This window comes from Canis lupus, chromosome 8, assembly GCF_048164855.1.
Source record: "Canis lupus baileyi chromosome 8, mCanLup2.hap1, whole genome shotgun sequence".
NCBI classification, from domain to species: domain Eukaryota; kingdom Metazoa; phylum Chordata; class Mammalia; order Carnivora; family Canidae; genus Canis; species Canis lupus.
In genome coordinates this window covers 40,376,924-40,394,120 of record NC_132845.1, presented here as the reverse complement: position 1 = coordinate 40,394,120, position 17,197 = coordinate 40,376,924, and the positions used below count along the sequence as shown (strand labels likewise).

Sequence of the window (17,197 nt, the reverse complement as noted above, 5' to 3'; positions counted from 1 at the left end):
CTCTCCCAAGGCAGAATGGCAGTGAGTTCAGTGTAGTCTGTGTCAGAATGTGAGGAATTCACACATAGGTGCTTTTACTCCTTGTCCTCTTCCACTTCATGCTTCCGTATCAAGTTGGTACATGTACCTGATTGTGACTGGGATTGAATCAGTATATTGATTGTGTATTTGTGTTGAAGAAAAAAAAAAACATGGAAGTTCAGGACCTTAGTTAAGAGTGAGTATTTCACGGTCTCCTTTAGGGTAAATTAATGTCCAGAGTTACTTATCTGAGTCTTTTGATTCCCATCTATGGTTTGACTGTGCTCTAGGATCTCTCTAGGCGACTTAAAACACACACTATATAGTATTTTTATGCGAAGAAAGGGAAATGAGAGACTAAAGAAATGGTTGCATAACTGTAAAATGATAAAGGATAATTAAGTAATCCCTAGGTTGTTTAACTAATTTTTTCTAAAGTATTCTCAGTCCCCAACATGGAGCTCAAACTCATGACCCTGAGATCAAGAGTCACATGCTCTACCATCTGAGCCAGCCAGGGGCCCTCCCCCTGCCTTCTTTAATTAATTTTAAAGCATTTATTAAAATGTACTGAACGTAAGCACCCATGTGAGTTTAGGAGTGTAGACCCCTCCCCTCAAATGTTTCCATGATGCCTTTTCATTACCATCTTCTGCTAGAGCTTCAACTCTCCAAGACAGGGACTTTGTTTTGTTCTTAAGTTTATTCTCTAGGTATAGCCAACCCCAGGCCTAAAACAAATGTTTACTGAACAAATTACATTGCCACTCCCCTCAACAGGTTTGTAGTCTGGTTAAATTTCAGTAAGGGCTAACAGTGGATTCTTTTAAATAAGATTTGCTTCCTTTCCAGAAATTGCTTGAAAACTGCTGCTTAGTATTTCCCAGCAGATAATTCTTTCTGAGGACCTGGAGCAGAGACCTACCTGCCTATTAGAGCTACCTAATAGTGTAGCATATGTTAGCATGTTATTTCAGTCTTTTAATGAGAATTATAAAGATGTCGATTATTTGTCCATCTAACTAACTTTTTTTTTTTTAAAGATCTTATTTTTATTTATGAGAGAGAGAGAGAACAGGGGGAAGGGCAGAGTCAGAGGGAGAAACAGACTCCCTACTGAGTGTTGAGCGCAACAGACACAGGGCTTGATCCCTGGACCCTGAGATCCCCAGACCGTGAGATCATGACCTGAGCTGAAACCAAGAGTCAGATGCTTAACTGATTGGGCCACCCAGATGCCCCTCCCCCACTTCTTTAACTGAAGATTTTGTGAGAGAATAAAATTCTCATAGCCTACAGCTTGACTAGAGCTGCATGTTCTTACTGTGAATGTTTAGATCCAACTGAAAACTGATACTTGACCATCTGAATGAAGGGAGGTTTTAATTACTCCTGTCAGTACACGTTATGTGTAACAGTCTTGCTTTTCATAAGAGGTTTGCAATCCTGACATAGGTAAAATGATCCATATTCTAAATCACCCTTACATATAGACTGATCTAGCAAAATAAACCCAAGAATGTCTGGGGTCAGCCCTCAGTCTGTTAGGTTGCTGGCACAAATCGGTCATGTGACCCTTTCATGGAGGAACTATTTATGCTCATTTCAGACCCCCAAGGTAAAACAAGCAGCCAAAGTTCAAAGAAAACATGATATAAGTTAATGGTGTGTCTTGGAAGCAAACATTCTTCCTGAGCCTGCACGTCTCTGAAAACATCATGGAAGTCAGTAGTAAAATATGACATTCATATTTTCACTTTACTCTCCACTTTTCAGGAGCGTGTCCTGCACATAGAGAGCAAGATCAAGCTGCATTTCAACCACCGGTGGTTTCCATCTGTGCTGATTGTAATTTTTATCCATAGGTTTGAAGACATACCTGATAGCGGGTCAGAGAGCGAAGGAGTCTCATTGCAGCTGTACAGAGGCCTTGCTTTCAGGCTTTGAGGTCATTGACGGCTCACGGGTGTCCTCAGGTCCTAGGGGACAGGGGACAGCATCACCAGGGAGTGTCAGTGACTTGGCGCAGACTGTCAAAACCTTTGATAACCTTAAGGTTAGTTTTTTTTTTCTACTTTTAAAATTTTATATTAATTCTGCAGTAGAACATGTGAAATAATAAGCAGCCTTTGGGTCTGTGGCAGACAACTTGGAATGCCTTTCAATTTGGTTTTTGCAATTTTTAAATTTAGTATAAAGTCACCAGCATTTTGCATTTTTTAACATCTTTGTTTTGACCTATTATGCACCTCCATTTTCTTTCTACACTGCATCAGTTTGCTTCTCACTCGAGCTATTGTTTTCTTGTTCTGAGACCTATGCTGTCTTTTGGGGTCTCAGAAAGTTAATGATAAGTGATAGTAAAGTAATTCTTCTCACAACTTGCTTGGAGAGCTAGTTGGTATCTTATTTCAGAGACCCATTTTCTCAAGTGCTCCTACATCTCTTGAAATCTAATGTCTTACAATTATTTTCAATTTTGTTGGTGTGGTTGAATCTTACGGCGAAGCTCACAGCAAGAGTGCGGGCTTGCCAGGATCACTACAGTATTTCATTGTTGGAGCAGAGACCTCTTGGCGGCTGTCTACAACTACCCATTTCTGTACATAAACTGCCACAGGATTACATAGTGGACTGTGGGCATATGAAACCATTCTAGTTTATGAGCTGCTCCTCAGTTTTTACATGTGATTTCACTTCCTTCGCTGGTATCTCTTGTTTTTACTATTGAAATATTTGCTGTTTCCATTTTTTAAAAAAAAAGAAAGAGAGGCACTCATAACAGTCCCCCTTCACTGTGTTGTGCTCTCAAATAATAAAATATGTTGGCCAGGATGATGGCCTGTTGTTACAGCTTTATCCAGTATGTTCCTGTTTATCCACATTCATTCACGGCTTTGAAAGCCAGCTCTGCTGGTATTTAAATTCAACAGGATCATAATGTGGGCGTCCAGGTCATTTCCCTCTGGCAGAATCCGTAATCCCTGTCGGCCAGTTACTTGTGTAATTACTGGGCTCAGGTTTATTAACAGCACTCATGTATCATTTTCATTGTGTGCTTTGTTAATTTAGTGCAGGGTTTTTCAGCCTCAGCACTAGGAACATTTGGGGCCAGGTAATTTTGTGGTGGGAGCCTTCCTGTGCACTGTGGAGCAACATCTCTGGCCACCACCCACCAGATGCCAGGATCACCCTTTTCTCCCATTATGGTGACCAAAAATGCCTCCAGACATAGCCCAGTGGCCCCTGAGGAGGGAGGAAGGGAGGGTAAGATCTCCTCTGGTTGAGAACCTGTGAGCTAGGGTAGTAGACCCGGTGCTTTCCCATGTCCTCTGGTGCATGTGTGACTGCTAATGTATCTGAAATTTCCTTACTACCTGTGGCACTTTCAAGACAGCCTCTTTGCTTGGGGCAATGTTTTGCAGCAGTCAGGAAGAGGAGCTCATGGGCTTCATGGGCTGTTCCTGAGCGTGGGCAGGAACAGTTGTAGGGGAAGAAGTTGAGAATGTAGTTTTCCAAATACAGCTTCATTATTTAGAGAGAAATTATTTCCTCCAGGCTTCAAACTGAGTTGTATTTAAGTAGAGAAATAGAGCTCAAATCCAAAAATAAATGATTTGTTGTGTTTGCCTGCCATGTTAGATTGTTACATATATGTGTGTTTCTATCCATTGCACATAACTTCCAATTTAATGACAGCGATTTGATGCTAAATTGACCTAAAAAAGTTTTCTCTTATCCCAAAAGAACATTTCTTGTTCTAGTTTATGTGTATATTTATAGATACAAATATATTTACCTTTATTTTTAAAATCTGGTAGACAGAAGTTATTTAGTGTATTCTGTTGTCATGTATAAATTTTCCAAATAATCATCACAAGTTTTCTGAAAATTTTGTGATCTATTAAATTAACTGTGTCTGCCAAAAGGAATTTCAGAGGAAGAAAAAAGATCTTTGTGGCCCTTCCAGGAGGGAAGTGTGAGCTGGACCTTGAAGTATAATTTCTGGGCTACTTTCATGTGCTGAGGAGGGGATTACAGGACATCTGAGATGAGGACTGCCCCAGCAGTTAGCATGGGAGGATGGAGAGGTAGACAGCGCGGTCTCCACTCCAGACTTTGCTGCTCTGGGAAGTCATGCGCGGTCTGGCCCCTCCGCTCCTAGTTCTGTAGGGTCAGGCAAGAGTAGGCATCTGTGAGTGCCTTGCAAATTGTAAGCCTTGGTAGCTGGGTGAGTCCTTAGGAGCTATCATTGAGCCTGAAAGAAAACTGAGGTCCATTTCAAGGATTATATACATTGTAATCTGACGAGTTTTTGCACAACAGAAAAAATATTAGCCACCTGCTCATCAGTTTTTGGGGCAGACTTATCCTGTGTGCTTGTCAGTACCTCATGCATATCATTGGTTTGTTACGTCGTCTGCACTACAGTTGGTTTTTCTATTTAGCTAGAAGCGCTGGTTGGTTTCTCCTAATCCTTTGCCAGTGTCTGGTGACCCTCCCTGTGAAAGAGTGACTTTCCTTTGTGCTTACTGCCACCTCATCCAGTGAGAGGTTGCTCCGTGTGGATTTCTATCACCGACTCTACACCTCTGTACAGCATGGGAAGCCCTAGCTCGTTGAAGGGGTTTGTGTTAGGCAGTGCTCCCCTTGAAAGTACGTTCCCTTGAGCACTGGTTTCTCAGGTTGGAAATAGGTGGCAAGTATGGAAAAAGCATTCTGTGGTCAAGTAAACATGCAGAATTCTGGGTTACACACTACAGAAAGGGTCTCTGTATGGCAGGACTTCTCAGAGCCTTTAGTGCACTAACATGCACATTAGGCCTCCAGAAAGGGATGTATTCTCAGGTTTTTGCGACCACAGTCTTCTTTTTTCAAACCACACGTTTTGGGGGAATGATTGTCAAGTAGGAGGAGTTTATGGAGGAGCCAAGAAATTAAGGAAGGGTGTTGAGTGAATATTCCTCAAGTGAATGCGTGCATGTCTTGGTCCTGTTGGTTTCTGTCACCTGTAGCACACCTCACTGTCACTCTCCCTCGGAGCTTCCTTCCTTGCCCTATTCAGTGTCATTGGAGTTGCCTGAGGCTCCATTAGCTAACGGTTGTCTCCCCATCTCCAAATCCTCGGTCCATTCAGCTATAACATACACTTTTAACTTGTTTCTTATGCGGCTTCCTGTGAGCTCTTTGAATGCAGGTAGGACCCATATGTGAAATAACTTACGTTTTTCCCAAGTGTACAGCCTGGCATGTGGTAGATAATTATAACTTTCTTTTGACTTAAGTTTTTTTTATTCGTGAATGATACCCAGAGAACTGTAGCTCTGCAGAGCGAGGCCAAGAAGCCCAAGCAGACCTGAATAGAAGCATTTGGTTTCCACTCCTAGTGCACGTGTCCCTAGTGCACATGTCCCATGTGAGTTGCCTCCCAGTTCATAGCTAGAGGATTTTTACCTAATATTTCACAAAATACTCTGAGTGCTGTAATGACCTACCAAGAAACAGTAGTGATGTCAAAGGATAAAGGGTTTGGCGATGAGGTCATAGGTCCGAGAGACCCCTTCCCACACCTACACCTTGGCTTCTTGAGTGAAAGTTTCTCATCCGGAAGGCCCTGGATAGCGTAATGGGGAAAGAAGGGTACTACCAGCACCATGGCATTCAGCTTTCTGAGCCTAAGCTTGCAAAAATACCACTAGGGTTGGACTGGGGGAAGGAGGAATCAAGAGGGGAGCCAGGGAAGGGGACAAGGACTTTATATATCAGTGTCATGGGAGACAGTTTGCATACCATGGAAAGGGCCAGAATTTACAGTCAAAGATCCTTCTCAAAGCCTTGGCTTTGGGACTGTGAGCAAATCCATTTATTTGGCCACGATGAGACATGATGACGACCACAATCTCCCAGGGCTGCTGTGAAGATCAGGTTAAGTAATGCCCATGAATGTTAGGTTTGGAGTAGAAGCTCAGTTAACACCAGACGCACATTTATTCATTCCATGTGGGAGGAGTGAGGAAGGACAGGAGGAGACAGATGCTGCTTTGATTTGCCCACAAGGAGTCACTGTCTCAGGAAGGTCTTGCCTTCTCTGTTTGTTCTGATGAGAGTGTGGTTCTTCAGTTTTTGCTGAAGGGGATATAACTACATCACAAATGTGACACTGGAGCATGAGCACCTTGGCCCCTTGAGTGTGACCTCAGTTTTGGATGTCTGTTGCTCCTTTTCCACGAACACTGTGGATGATAGACGGATTGAGACTATGTATGCCAATAAAAATAGCTGTCTAGCATCTTTGTGAAGAGAAAGGATACGAAAACCTAAGATGTGGATTTTTGTTTGTTTGTTTAATCACATTAGTCCTAACCAGTAAACTGTGTGAGCTGTGAAAGCATCTTAGTTCATCTCTAAAGGACCTCATTGGAAAGACACCTGCTTGGCTAGTCTTTGTGAATTTAACCTTAATCTATTATTCAGAACCCTGGGGCTGTCCGCTCATAGGGCATTTCTACATGTTTACAGTCAGTAATGAGGCTGATGATATGGATTTGCCCACATGGGGGTAATTCAAGGAGGATCTGTTACATCTTCAAAAGGGTAATACTTTTCCTTTGAGGTTGGTAGCCCCAGGGACCATCCTTCTTTGGCAGTCCCTGTGACTTTTTTTTTCCCTGTGACTTTTTAAATGATTCTAAGTAAATGGCCACTTCTTTTCTCTCTCTATTATTTGTGTGTAAAATCACTATAAGCAGACTCTGTGGGCTCGGTGTGAGGAGGCAGCTAGCCTTTTAGTATTTCAGAAATGGAAAAGATGGTAAATATCTATCTATCTATAGTTTAGACACTAAGTATTTCTTATAAATGGTGGTTGAATTGGTAGTGGTGATGGTTGCACAATTCTGTGAATACACTAAAAGCCACAGGATTATATATACTCAAGATGGGTTAATTGCATGGTATGTGAATTCTATCTTGATTAAGCTGTTATAAAAATGAATAGTAGTGTGACTGCTAGCTCTGAAATGTGAATGTAAAGTTAGTTAAAAAAAAAAAAAAGACTTTCAGGTTTTATCTGTATTTCCAGTCATGTGTGTTTTCTTCAGCCAGGAGAAAGCCTATACCCTGGAAATCAACATCTTCTCCTTACAGAAGAGTTCTAGCTGATGGAGGTAGAGGAGTGAGGGGGAAAGAACCAACACTAGAACACCACAGTAGTATTTGCTGCTGGCAGGGTCCCTCAGTGAGTTCTAAATTTAGTGGCTAAAAGTTTAAGGAGAAACAAGATATTTGCACAGGCTCCAAGCATCTCCCTCCCCCACCCATATTTACTGATTACAAAAAGAATAGTAACTCCACAGTGGAAAACCTGGTAGGCTCCGCCTCACTGAATAATGAAGGCTGACATCATAACAAGGATTCGAAGATTTGCAGTGCCCTGTCTGCGCCCCTCCCCCACCATGTGATGTGCTGACAAAGGCACATCACATCACCTCTGTAGGGTTCTTCTCCCAAATCCTAAACCTTGTCCAACTCGTGAGAAAGCATCAGACAGTGCAGATCCAAGGCCAGTCTACAAAACATTCTGATGCCTGACCAGGACACTACAACAGTGACAAGTCATCAAAGATGAGAAAAGACCGGGGACCTGCCGTGGACTGGAGGAGACAAGGAGCCGCTAAATGCAGCGTAGGATCCTGGTACAGAAGAAGGTGGTTCGGGAAAAAGCTGGGAAGTCAGAGTCAAGCCTGTAGCATAGTTTGTGCACTGTGCCAGTCTTGATGGCCATGCTGTGGTTGCTGACGTTCAGGGACACCAGAGAAAGACACATGGCAACTCTCTCTTTTTTTTTTTTTAATATTTAAAAAAATTTTTTTATTTATTTATGATAGTCACAGAGAGAGAGAGAGGCAGAGACATAGGCAGAGGGAGAAGCAGGCTCCATGCACCAGGAGCCCGACGTGGGATTCGATCCAGGATGGCGCCCTGGGCCAAAGGCAGGCGCCAAACCACTGTGCCACCCAGGGATCCCCTATGGCAACTCTCTTAACTGTCTTTCCTGCTCTCCATAAGTCTAAGCTGTTTTACAATTTAAATGTTTAATATATATGTATTAACTATTTTACTTAGATTATTTTAATCATACTATATAAGTGAAAGCATATAATATTGATTGTATCTCTATTATGTATTACATATGAATTGACATAAGAAGATATGTCCAGCATCATTTCACTGGCACCAGCAGGTAGTGAAGTATTACATGTCAATGAAACTTCCCAAAATACCAAATATTTTCTCATTTTTTACTTCCTGATGGAATATTTCCACAGAAATATTTCTGCCTTATCATCCTCAGTTATTAGACTAGTGGTCATTTAGGGCTCGGGAATCAAGCAGGGTTCTGCTACTCCATACTCTGTGACTCTGAGATCTTGGGTCTGATTTTTATAGGTTTTTTTGTCGTTGTTGCTGTTGTTTTGCCTCCCGTACTCTCAGACTGTGCACTTTCTGTTCTTAAAGCTTTGGGGATAGCTTTCTTTTTCTGTAACAATTTCTGCTCCTCTTTTTCTCTAGTATTTTGATTGCAGAAATCGTCTACTTGGAAGTGTTCATGCTCATGCTAGCCCACTAATGTAAACAATGACACGCTGGCCCCTTAAGGGCAGCAGAAGCCAGGCTGACTGAGGCCCCTCAGTGCAGGCAGTTCCTGTTCACTCAGAGATGTCACATGCATGGATGGGGTCCAGGGGACTGCTGCCTGGGCTTGAGCTTCCCTGTGTCACACTGTGACTGTGTGACTCTGGGCAAGTCCTTTCTCTTCTCTGCCTGTTTCATCTGTGTGGAACAGAGTGAATCATAGCATCTGCTTCTGGGTGCTTCTGGTGACCGCAGGCAGGGAGCAGAGAAACCCGGATGGGCCTCAGTAGGTCCATTTGTTGTTCCTGGGTGCCACACTCAGCCTGAGCTTTGAGTTTGGGAGCGAGGGTTGCTTCTCTTAGTCATAGGACAGCTTACCAAATAGTCACGTTCTACAGACTAAACAGGCTAAGCCAGGACTTTTCTGATGTTTCCTCTTCATTTCTCAGAAAAGAGGTTTCCCTGCTCTCTTCCTTGACAGTTATGAATAAGGACAGCTGTTGGCTTAGAAATGATTTATCTTGTGAAGAGAAATAGCCTTGAAGAAAAACCTATTTCATAGCTCTATGCCATGTATTTCAAACAGAATGTAGGGTGTGTGTATTGAAATGTGTTAAAAACAAATGCAAATGTACTCAAGTGGGTTAGAGAAATAGTTATAATCTTCCCTCCGCATTGGAGGAAGGAGCAGAGATCATCTGGGAAAATGCAGAATTTGTTCTTGGGTGTTCTCCAAGGGATCTCGGGTTTCCCTGGCAACAGCCAGCACACTCCGAGGCCCCCTAGAGTACTGTTTGGGGGACCTTAGCTAGTCTTTTTAAAAATATATATTTATTTATTTATTTATTTATTTATTTATTTATTTATTTATTTATTTATTTATTTATTTATTTATGATAGTCTCACAGAGAGAGAGAGGCAGAGACATAGGCAGAGGGAGAAGCAGGCTCCATGCACTGGGAGCCCGACGTGGGATTCGATCCCGGGTCTCCAGGATCGCGCCCTGGGCCAAAGGCAGGCGCTAAACCGCTGTGCCACCCAGGGATTCCCGACCTTAGCTAGTCTTATTAATAAAGCTTCCCTTGGTGCCCGGGAGGTGGTCATTACTGCTTGGGTTACTTTAGGGGAATGAGGCCCAGGCAGTCATAGTGCCAGGATGATTCCCTGGTCCTCCCTGTGTTAGGAAAGGAAGTCAGAGAGAGGCTGCATGGTGGTCAGGGGCCAGGAGCCTGCAGGCGGACTCCCACTGCTGATGAAACTGTATCCTCCAAGCAGCCTCCTAGTGTGTTAGAAGGAACTGAAGTCAGGCACAGAGACTGTAGTCACTGCATGGATAAGGACCTGGTTGCTGTTCATGGGTATGTCCCCAGCACACAGGCAATTCTCCAGCACAGCAGCCTGCTGTTAATGTAAGAGTGGTTTTATCTAACGTATTGGGCATGCCTCCCAAGATGGTGAGGTACCCCAGATAGTTCCTCAAGTCCAAAGTGCTCTTCTGGATCAGGGCTTCTCAGCAGGACAGTCAGATGTTTAATGGCAAGGGAAACATTTCACAGAGGTATCTGTTTGTTTGGCAAAAACCAGTTTGCCAGATACTTTAACCCAGATTAAAATGAAACTGGAAAATAGTTTCACTGGTAGTTTCTATGGGTAGTGGGGAGGGAAACAAACCCACCTTCTGCTGCTTAGCGGGACCTTCCTAGTGCAAAAGGGACTGTTGCCACACATCAGAAGAGAACACCGAGATGTGAGGATGCCTCCATCAGGGCAGATGGACCTCTCTGAGATTTTTTTGTTTCATTTGTTTTTAATACTTAATCACTGAAATTTCCTCCCCAAAACAAAGTTGATGAGGACGATATAGAAGGACAAAACCCCACATTTTCAAAGCACAATGAAATGACCTTCTGGATCCATGTGCTGTGAGTTCCTGGGGCTGCTTTGCTACAGGAGGTCTTAGAGTCCATAGCTGGTTCTCCCACCTGCCCCTGGTGTACTCACTCCTGGGATGAAGCTTCTGTGGAGGTTTAGAGGGAGCAGTGAGTACTGTTCAGCCATTGGGGATCCCAGCCACAGTGCCTGCTCTCTGCTGCCTGACATGTGACTCTGATAAGCCCCCTGAACCTCCCCGAGGACAGTCTCTGAGACCATTTATGAACATTATGTCTGTGCCTTTGCTCCCTGAGGCTCTTTTGTGGGCAGTCTACCAGACCTTACCTCTGTATTAGAACATTTTATCATGTCAGGGTAAAGGCCGCAGAGCCCCTCTTTGTCAAAGGAATGTGGACTGGGGTTGACCAGTTGGGAAGACCAGAGTCATAGGCTCCTGGAGATCAGCCCAGTCCCCATGGACATTCCCTGTCTCCACCTGCCTGCCAGCCACTTCGCAATCAGCCTCCCCAGAGAGAGGGCACCGTTCTGAAGTTGTGTGCCTTTGATGTGTGTCTAGGGAACCTTCGCAGAGGGTGTGTGCCCTCTGGTGTCCAGTAGGTTTGCTAGTCTCTGTTGCATATTTGTGGCTCTAAGTGCATAAAACATCTTGTATGTGTAAAGCCAGCATGCCACAGGGAGTTTCTAAGAAGCAGATGGCCTGTTTTTAAAGTACATGTGGTGTGCTTAGTACTTAGGAATAAACTGAAGCCAAGAGATAACCAAGGATGACTGTCCTGTCTGCATTAAGGATATCAAATTACCATATGAGCTGTCTTCATGACCAGAAGTGTTATTGTTAAGGACCAACATGTATTGAGTGCCCACTGGCACCTGACACAGAGCCCAGTGTGGTAAGTGCATGTGCGCTTCCAGTCATGCCCCCTCCACCCCTGCCGGACATCACTGGTCAGCTACAGCCCTCCCGCTGGGCCCTGGTGTAGCCTCCTCGTCCTTCTTCTTTCTTCCACACAGTCAGTAGAGGGAGACACACCTCCATTGTGGAAAGGAGAAACTGAGGCTCGGAGATCTCCCTACCTAGTAACTGTAAGAACCAGGATTTGGTCCATGACAGTTGATTTCAAAACCTCTAATCCCTGTGCTACACTAGTAATCACTAGAGTAATTTCTAGCACTAGAACTAGAACTAGCACTGTCACACTACATCTCTAGTCTTAAAGTGTAAAAAGTAGCCAGAGAAGTATCTATTAGTATTTTGTCATACCTGCATGAGATTGGGGACATCCCTGGACCCTAAGGGTATGACTCATGTTAGAATCTCTTGGACTGTCCCATGCACCAAACTGTGCCTGCTTCTCCCCCCAGGCTGCCACCTGGCCCTTGCAAAGGCCAGTGTTGCCCTGGAGGTGCAACCTGCCACCCCGGTAACCATTCATTCCCACCCCCTCTAGGGCGAGCCCTCAGGAGTCATGTGCTCCTCTGAGGAGTGCTGTTACTTTACCTTTCCTGAGGGGGCTAGAAGGACTGCTCCATGTGTGCAGTGTTGGATTTTGTTTCTTCATTTGAGAAGATCAGTGGCCCCATTAGCAACATGTTTTGAGGTTTAACTCCATCATTACCAACATGCATTAAAATAATTCATCGTATAGGGATCCTGGGTGGCTCAGCGGTTTGGCGCGGGCCTTTGGCCCAGGGCGCGATCCTGGAGACCCGGGATCGAATCCCACGTCGGGCTCCCGGTGCATGGAGCCTGCTTCTCCCTCTGCCTGTGTCTCTGCCTCTCTCTCTCTCTCTGTGTGTGACTATCATAAATAAATAAAAATTAAAAAAAATAATTCATCGTATATTACTGAGAATTAGAACACCCTGCCCCTGTTAAGAATGTCTGTGTTTAAAGAGCTATTGGTGTGTTTTACCTTGGTACTGCTGTTTACTCAGTATGTTAGTTAATGATTTGACCTGCTGCTTTGGTGTGTATATTTTCATGTTGAGAATGAATACGGATGTTCAGACTTGTGCATCGTGTCAGATTCCCAGATGACACAACTCTTTAGAATCTTTATTTCTTTTATTTAGTACAACAGAGGCCTGAAATCTAACTTAGGATGTGATATAGCTCATATCCTTGCCCTTGGGTACTAAGTGATCCTTATTTTAAATTTCTAAAATAGTGCCTAGCCTCCTATAATGTATTCCAGTGTTTAACTGTGCTTATTATGCTAGGAATTGTTTTAGAGTCTCACTGAATCTGTTTTCTGCTGCTGTTCATCTTCTCCACTGGAAGCTGTTGGTTGCTGTCTTGGTGGCGGCAGCCAGTTTCCTGAATCCCATTTTTAGATAATAAGAGTAAAGTGATTGAAGATAGATACACTGAGTGCCAGGAGCAAGGCTAAGCTGTGTCACACACTTCTTCACTTAGTTCTTACTACACATCTGCAAGAGCTATGTCACCACTCTAGTTTTGTAGGTGAGAGAGGGCCCAGGTGGGTGATTGCAAGAGGGCATCTCCACACCGTGATTGGGAGAAGCAAAGCCTGGCACTTTCTGCTCTGCATGTTGGGATTAAGCCTCGACTTTTCTTTTCTAGGTCAGCTAACTGCTCAAGCTTCTGAGAATTCCTAGTCTGCAGACATATTCCTCTGAATTTCCAGCCTGTTGTACATGAACAGCTCACTGTCACACAGGCTGGAGAACCCTGTGTAGGCTAGTGGCTGGTTTGTTGGCCTGATGATAACTTTGTTGAGATATAATTCACATTGCCATAAAATTTTCCCCTTTGAAGTATACAGTTTGGTGATTTTTAGTATATTTGCAAGATTGTGCAGCCATCACTACAATCAGTTTTGGGATATTTTCATCACCCTTCCAAAAAGGAACTCAACATCCGTTAGATCATTCCCCATCCCCTCATCCCCTCACCCCTGGCATCTGCTAATCTTCTCACCATCTCTATGAATTTGCCTTTTCTGGACGTTTTATACAGATGGAATCCCATAATATGTGGTCCTTTGTGTCTGGCTTCAGTCACCTAACAATGTTTTCAGGGTTCATCCATGTTGTAGTAGCTGTCAGTGTTTCCTTCCTTTTGATAACTATGGATAGACCACATTCTGTCAATCCATTCACCTATCAATAGACATTTGAGTTGTTTCTACTTTTTGGCTGTTATGGATAGCACTGCTCTGAGTATTCATGTGCGCCAGTCTTTGTGTGGACATGTTTCTGTTTTCACTTCACTGGTTTGTTTTCGACTCCTGCTCAAGTGGCTCAGTAAGCCTTCCAGTCGGTTACAGCCATTCAGTGTGACAGCCAGTTGCAACAATGGACCTGATTGAATTACGGGTTATGGCTGTGTTTTCTGTGTGTATTCTATGGTGTATGTTTTTCTTGTAGACCTGTCCTTCATGCGGAATCACGTTTGCCCCCAAATCGGAAGCTGGTGCAGAAGGAGGAGCAGTCCAAAATGGTGGTCAAGAGGAGCATAAAAACAGCACCAAGGTAACAAACTCTTGGTTGTTGTTCCTGTCAGCTCCTCTCCTGGTGAATCCACCTGAGGTGACATTCCTGTCTTGTTGGATTCTCAGTTCTATGAATAGCTCCTTTTAGGTGACACCATTCCACACCTTCTCATCCTAATGGTTTTGAATATACCAGTAACAATCGGGATGGAGAGTCAGGTCTAACCCTTGTGAAGTAGAATAATTGCATGCCCAACTGGATGGGACTCTTGTAATGTGCAGTAAGAGCTTAAAGACATGTGGACTCCAGTAGCTAGGGAAGATCTCTGGGGCTAACCCTTGTGAAGTAGAATAATTGCATGCCCAACTGGATGGGACTCTTGTAATGTGCAGTAAGAGCTTAAAGACATGTGGACTCCAGTAGCTAGGGAAGATCTCTGGGGCCAGAACATGTGGTAGAATGTGGATGTGGAGAGAAAAGAGGGATGTGCAGATGTATCCTGAAGAGAGGCTTGGGTTCAGAGCCTGCAGGGAGGACACTGCCACAGAAGTCTCACCTGGAGACAGGGCCAGGACAACAGTAGAGAACAAAGCAAAGACCAAATCTGAGAGCCCTTTCAAGAAAGCGTATAAAAACTGAATCTCCAGGGAGGCCTATGTGTGATATCCTCCACCCTGGTGCCTTCTGCCTCCTGCCATCTGCCCCTGTATGGATTCTTGTACTACATCTACCACCCTAACCTCCCAAACCTGCCCCCATGGCCCTCTGCAATGCTGATTCTATGGTTTGCAAGCTCCAAGAGCCTCAACTCTTCTTTGACCTTCTCTCCATCTCCTTCCTGGCTCTTCCCATGATATCACCTTCCTGGTTGCCTCAACTCCTGGAGGTGCAATCTGATAAAATAGGGGGATGAGGAGAAGTGGATGGGTGGAGAGTTTGAGCATCAGATTAAAACAGAGATATGAAGGTCAAGTGTACAGTGGGGGCCCAGTGTGACAGAGGTCAGGATAGTATAGCACTGCTGCATACTCACATTTCAGCCTCTGTGTCTGCCCCTCACTATTCTTGTCTTGAGGCAGGCTCCTGGAGCACCTAATTCCAAAACTCAAAATGGACTTCTGAGTCCTCCGCAAGAGGAGAAGCTCACCAACAGTCAGACATCCCTGTGTGAGATCTTACAGGAAAAGGGAAGGTGGGCAGGAGTGAGCTTGGACCAGTCAGCTCTCCTTCCGCTGAGATTCAAGAACATCCGGGAGAAAACAGATGCCCATTTTGTTGATGTTATCAAAGAAGACAGGTAAGAGTCAATCATTTCTAAAAAAAGTAAAGATCTGCAGGTAGGGATCGCTCCCTTTTTTCTGAGTCACCTTATCTCCATGTGTTTGTCCCTTCGTTGTTAATATATTACTTTATTTTGAAGTAATTTGAAACTTAGAGAAAAGTTGCATAAATAATAGTTTGCCAAGGGGATCCCTGGGTGGCTCAGCAATTTGGAGCCTGCCTTTGGCCCAGGGCGCGATCCTGGAGTCCCGGGATCGAGTCCCATGTCGGGCTCCCGGCATGGAGCCTGCTTCTCCCTCCTCCTGTGTCTCTGCCTCTCTCTTTCTCTCTGTGTCTATCATAAATAAAAGTAAATAAACAAATCTTTTTAAAAAAATAGTTTGCCAACTTTTAACTTTTTACTGTTTTATGCCCTCTCTTTCTTTATGAAATTTATTTTTTTCTGAACCATTTGATTATAAGATGGATATATCATGCCCTTTGCCCCTAAATACAATATTTCCTAAATATAAAGATATTCTTTTTTTAAATTATTCATGAGAGACACAGAGAGGCAGAGATATAGGCAGAGGGAGAAGCAGGCTCCTTGTGGGGAGCCTGATGTGGGACTCAATACCAGGACCCCGGGATCATGACCAGAGCCAAAGGCAGATACTCAACCACCAAGCCACCCAGGTGCCCCACAAAGATATTCTTTTACATAACCATGGTTACCAAATTCAGGAAATCTAACATGGATGCATATTTGATCTTATCTACGGTTCATATTCCAGTTTGGCAGGGATTTTGGCCACAGAAATGATGTGTCCTTCTCAGATGTCCTATCCAGAGGCATATGGTGCCCATTTGTCTTCCCTCAGTGATAGTAATTTTGAGCAACCAGGCAAGTGTTACTGACCTCTCCAATCTGGTTATTTTCTCCTTGTGACTAATAAGCAGTACTTTAAGATCATGCATGTATTCCATTCCCCAGCAAACTTCCCTAGATTTCATCTCCATCATGGTTCTTGCCAGAAATAGCCTTTGAAACATATTTTTAAAAAAGATTTTATGTATTTATTTCAGAGAGAGAAAGAGCACAAGCAGAGGGAGTGGCAGAGGGAGAGGGAGAAGCAGGGTCCCGCTGAGCCATCGAGGCACTCCTTGAAACAGCCTTTACTATGATGGTTCAAAATGTCAGTTCTTCTATTTCAGCATGAACTCCACAGTGACAGTTGCAGCATATTGGCATGGCTCCATCATTTTTTTCTAAATTTAATTTATTTATTGGGTGGAGTGGAGGGGAAGGAGAGAGAGAATCTCAGGCAGACTCCATGCTAAGTGCAGAGTCCAATGCAGGGCTCAATCTCATGACCATGAGATCACAACCTGAGCCAAAACCAAGAATAGGATACTTAACTGAGCCACCCAAGCACCTCTCCATCATTTGTTTTTCAGTTTCTGGCACCCTGTTCTAGCACAACAGAATATTCCAAGCTCGTCTTAATTACATCTTCCCTGATCCTACTCAGGAATCAGCCATTTGTCCAAAGAGGCTTGGCTCCTTTTGGTGAAGGATGGTATTTAGATATGTTTATTGTTTATGTCTGATTTAATGTCATTATAGCCAAAGACATACTCTGTATGGCTTCAGTCGCTTTGCATTTATTGATACTTTGTTTTATGGTCTCACATGTATCTGTTTTCTTGAATATACCACCTGCACTTGGAAAGAATGTATTCTGCATTTGTAGGATGTTGTGATCCATAAACACAATTAGGTCCAGGCAGTGGGCAGTATTAGATCATCTGTCTCTTTACTTTTTGTCTATAGCTCTATCAGTGTTAAGAGAGGGATTTTAAAGTCTTTCACTGTAATTGTAGATTTGTCTATGTCTCTTTTTGGTCCTGAAAGTTTTTGTTTCAAATATTT

General features: G+C 43.7%; 1 protein-coding gene across 2 annotated transcripts in view; it reads left to right on the top strand.

Annotated features, from left to right (window-relative positions):
• The window catches only part of ADCY9 (adenylate cyclase 9), a 121,525-nt gene that overhangs the window by 82,549 nt on the left and 21,779 nt on the right, over nucleotides 1-17,197 (top strand). For both annotated transcript variants that reach the window (XM_072835545.1, XM_072835546.1), the window contains exons 3-5: nucleotides 1,887-2,077; nucleotides 13,939-14,043; nucleotides 15,084-15,301. In XM_072835545.1, coding sequence (XP_072691646.1) covers nucleotides 1,887-2,077; nucleotides 13,939-14,043; nucleotides 15,084-15,301 — 514 coding nt within the window. The remainder of the gene's footprint in view (nucleotides 1-1,886; nucleotides 2,078-13,938; nucleotides 14,044-15,083; nucleotides 15,302-17,197) is intronic.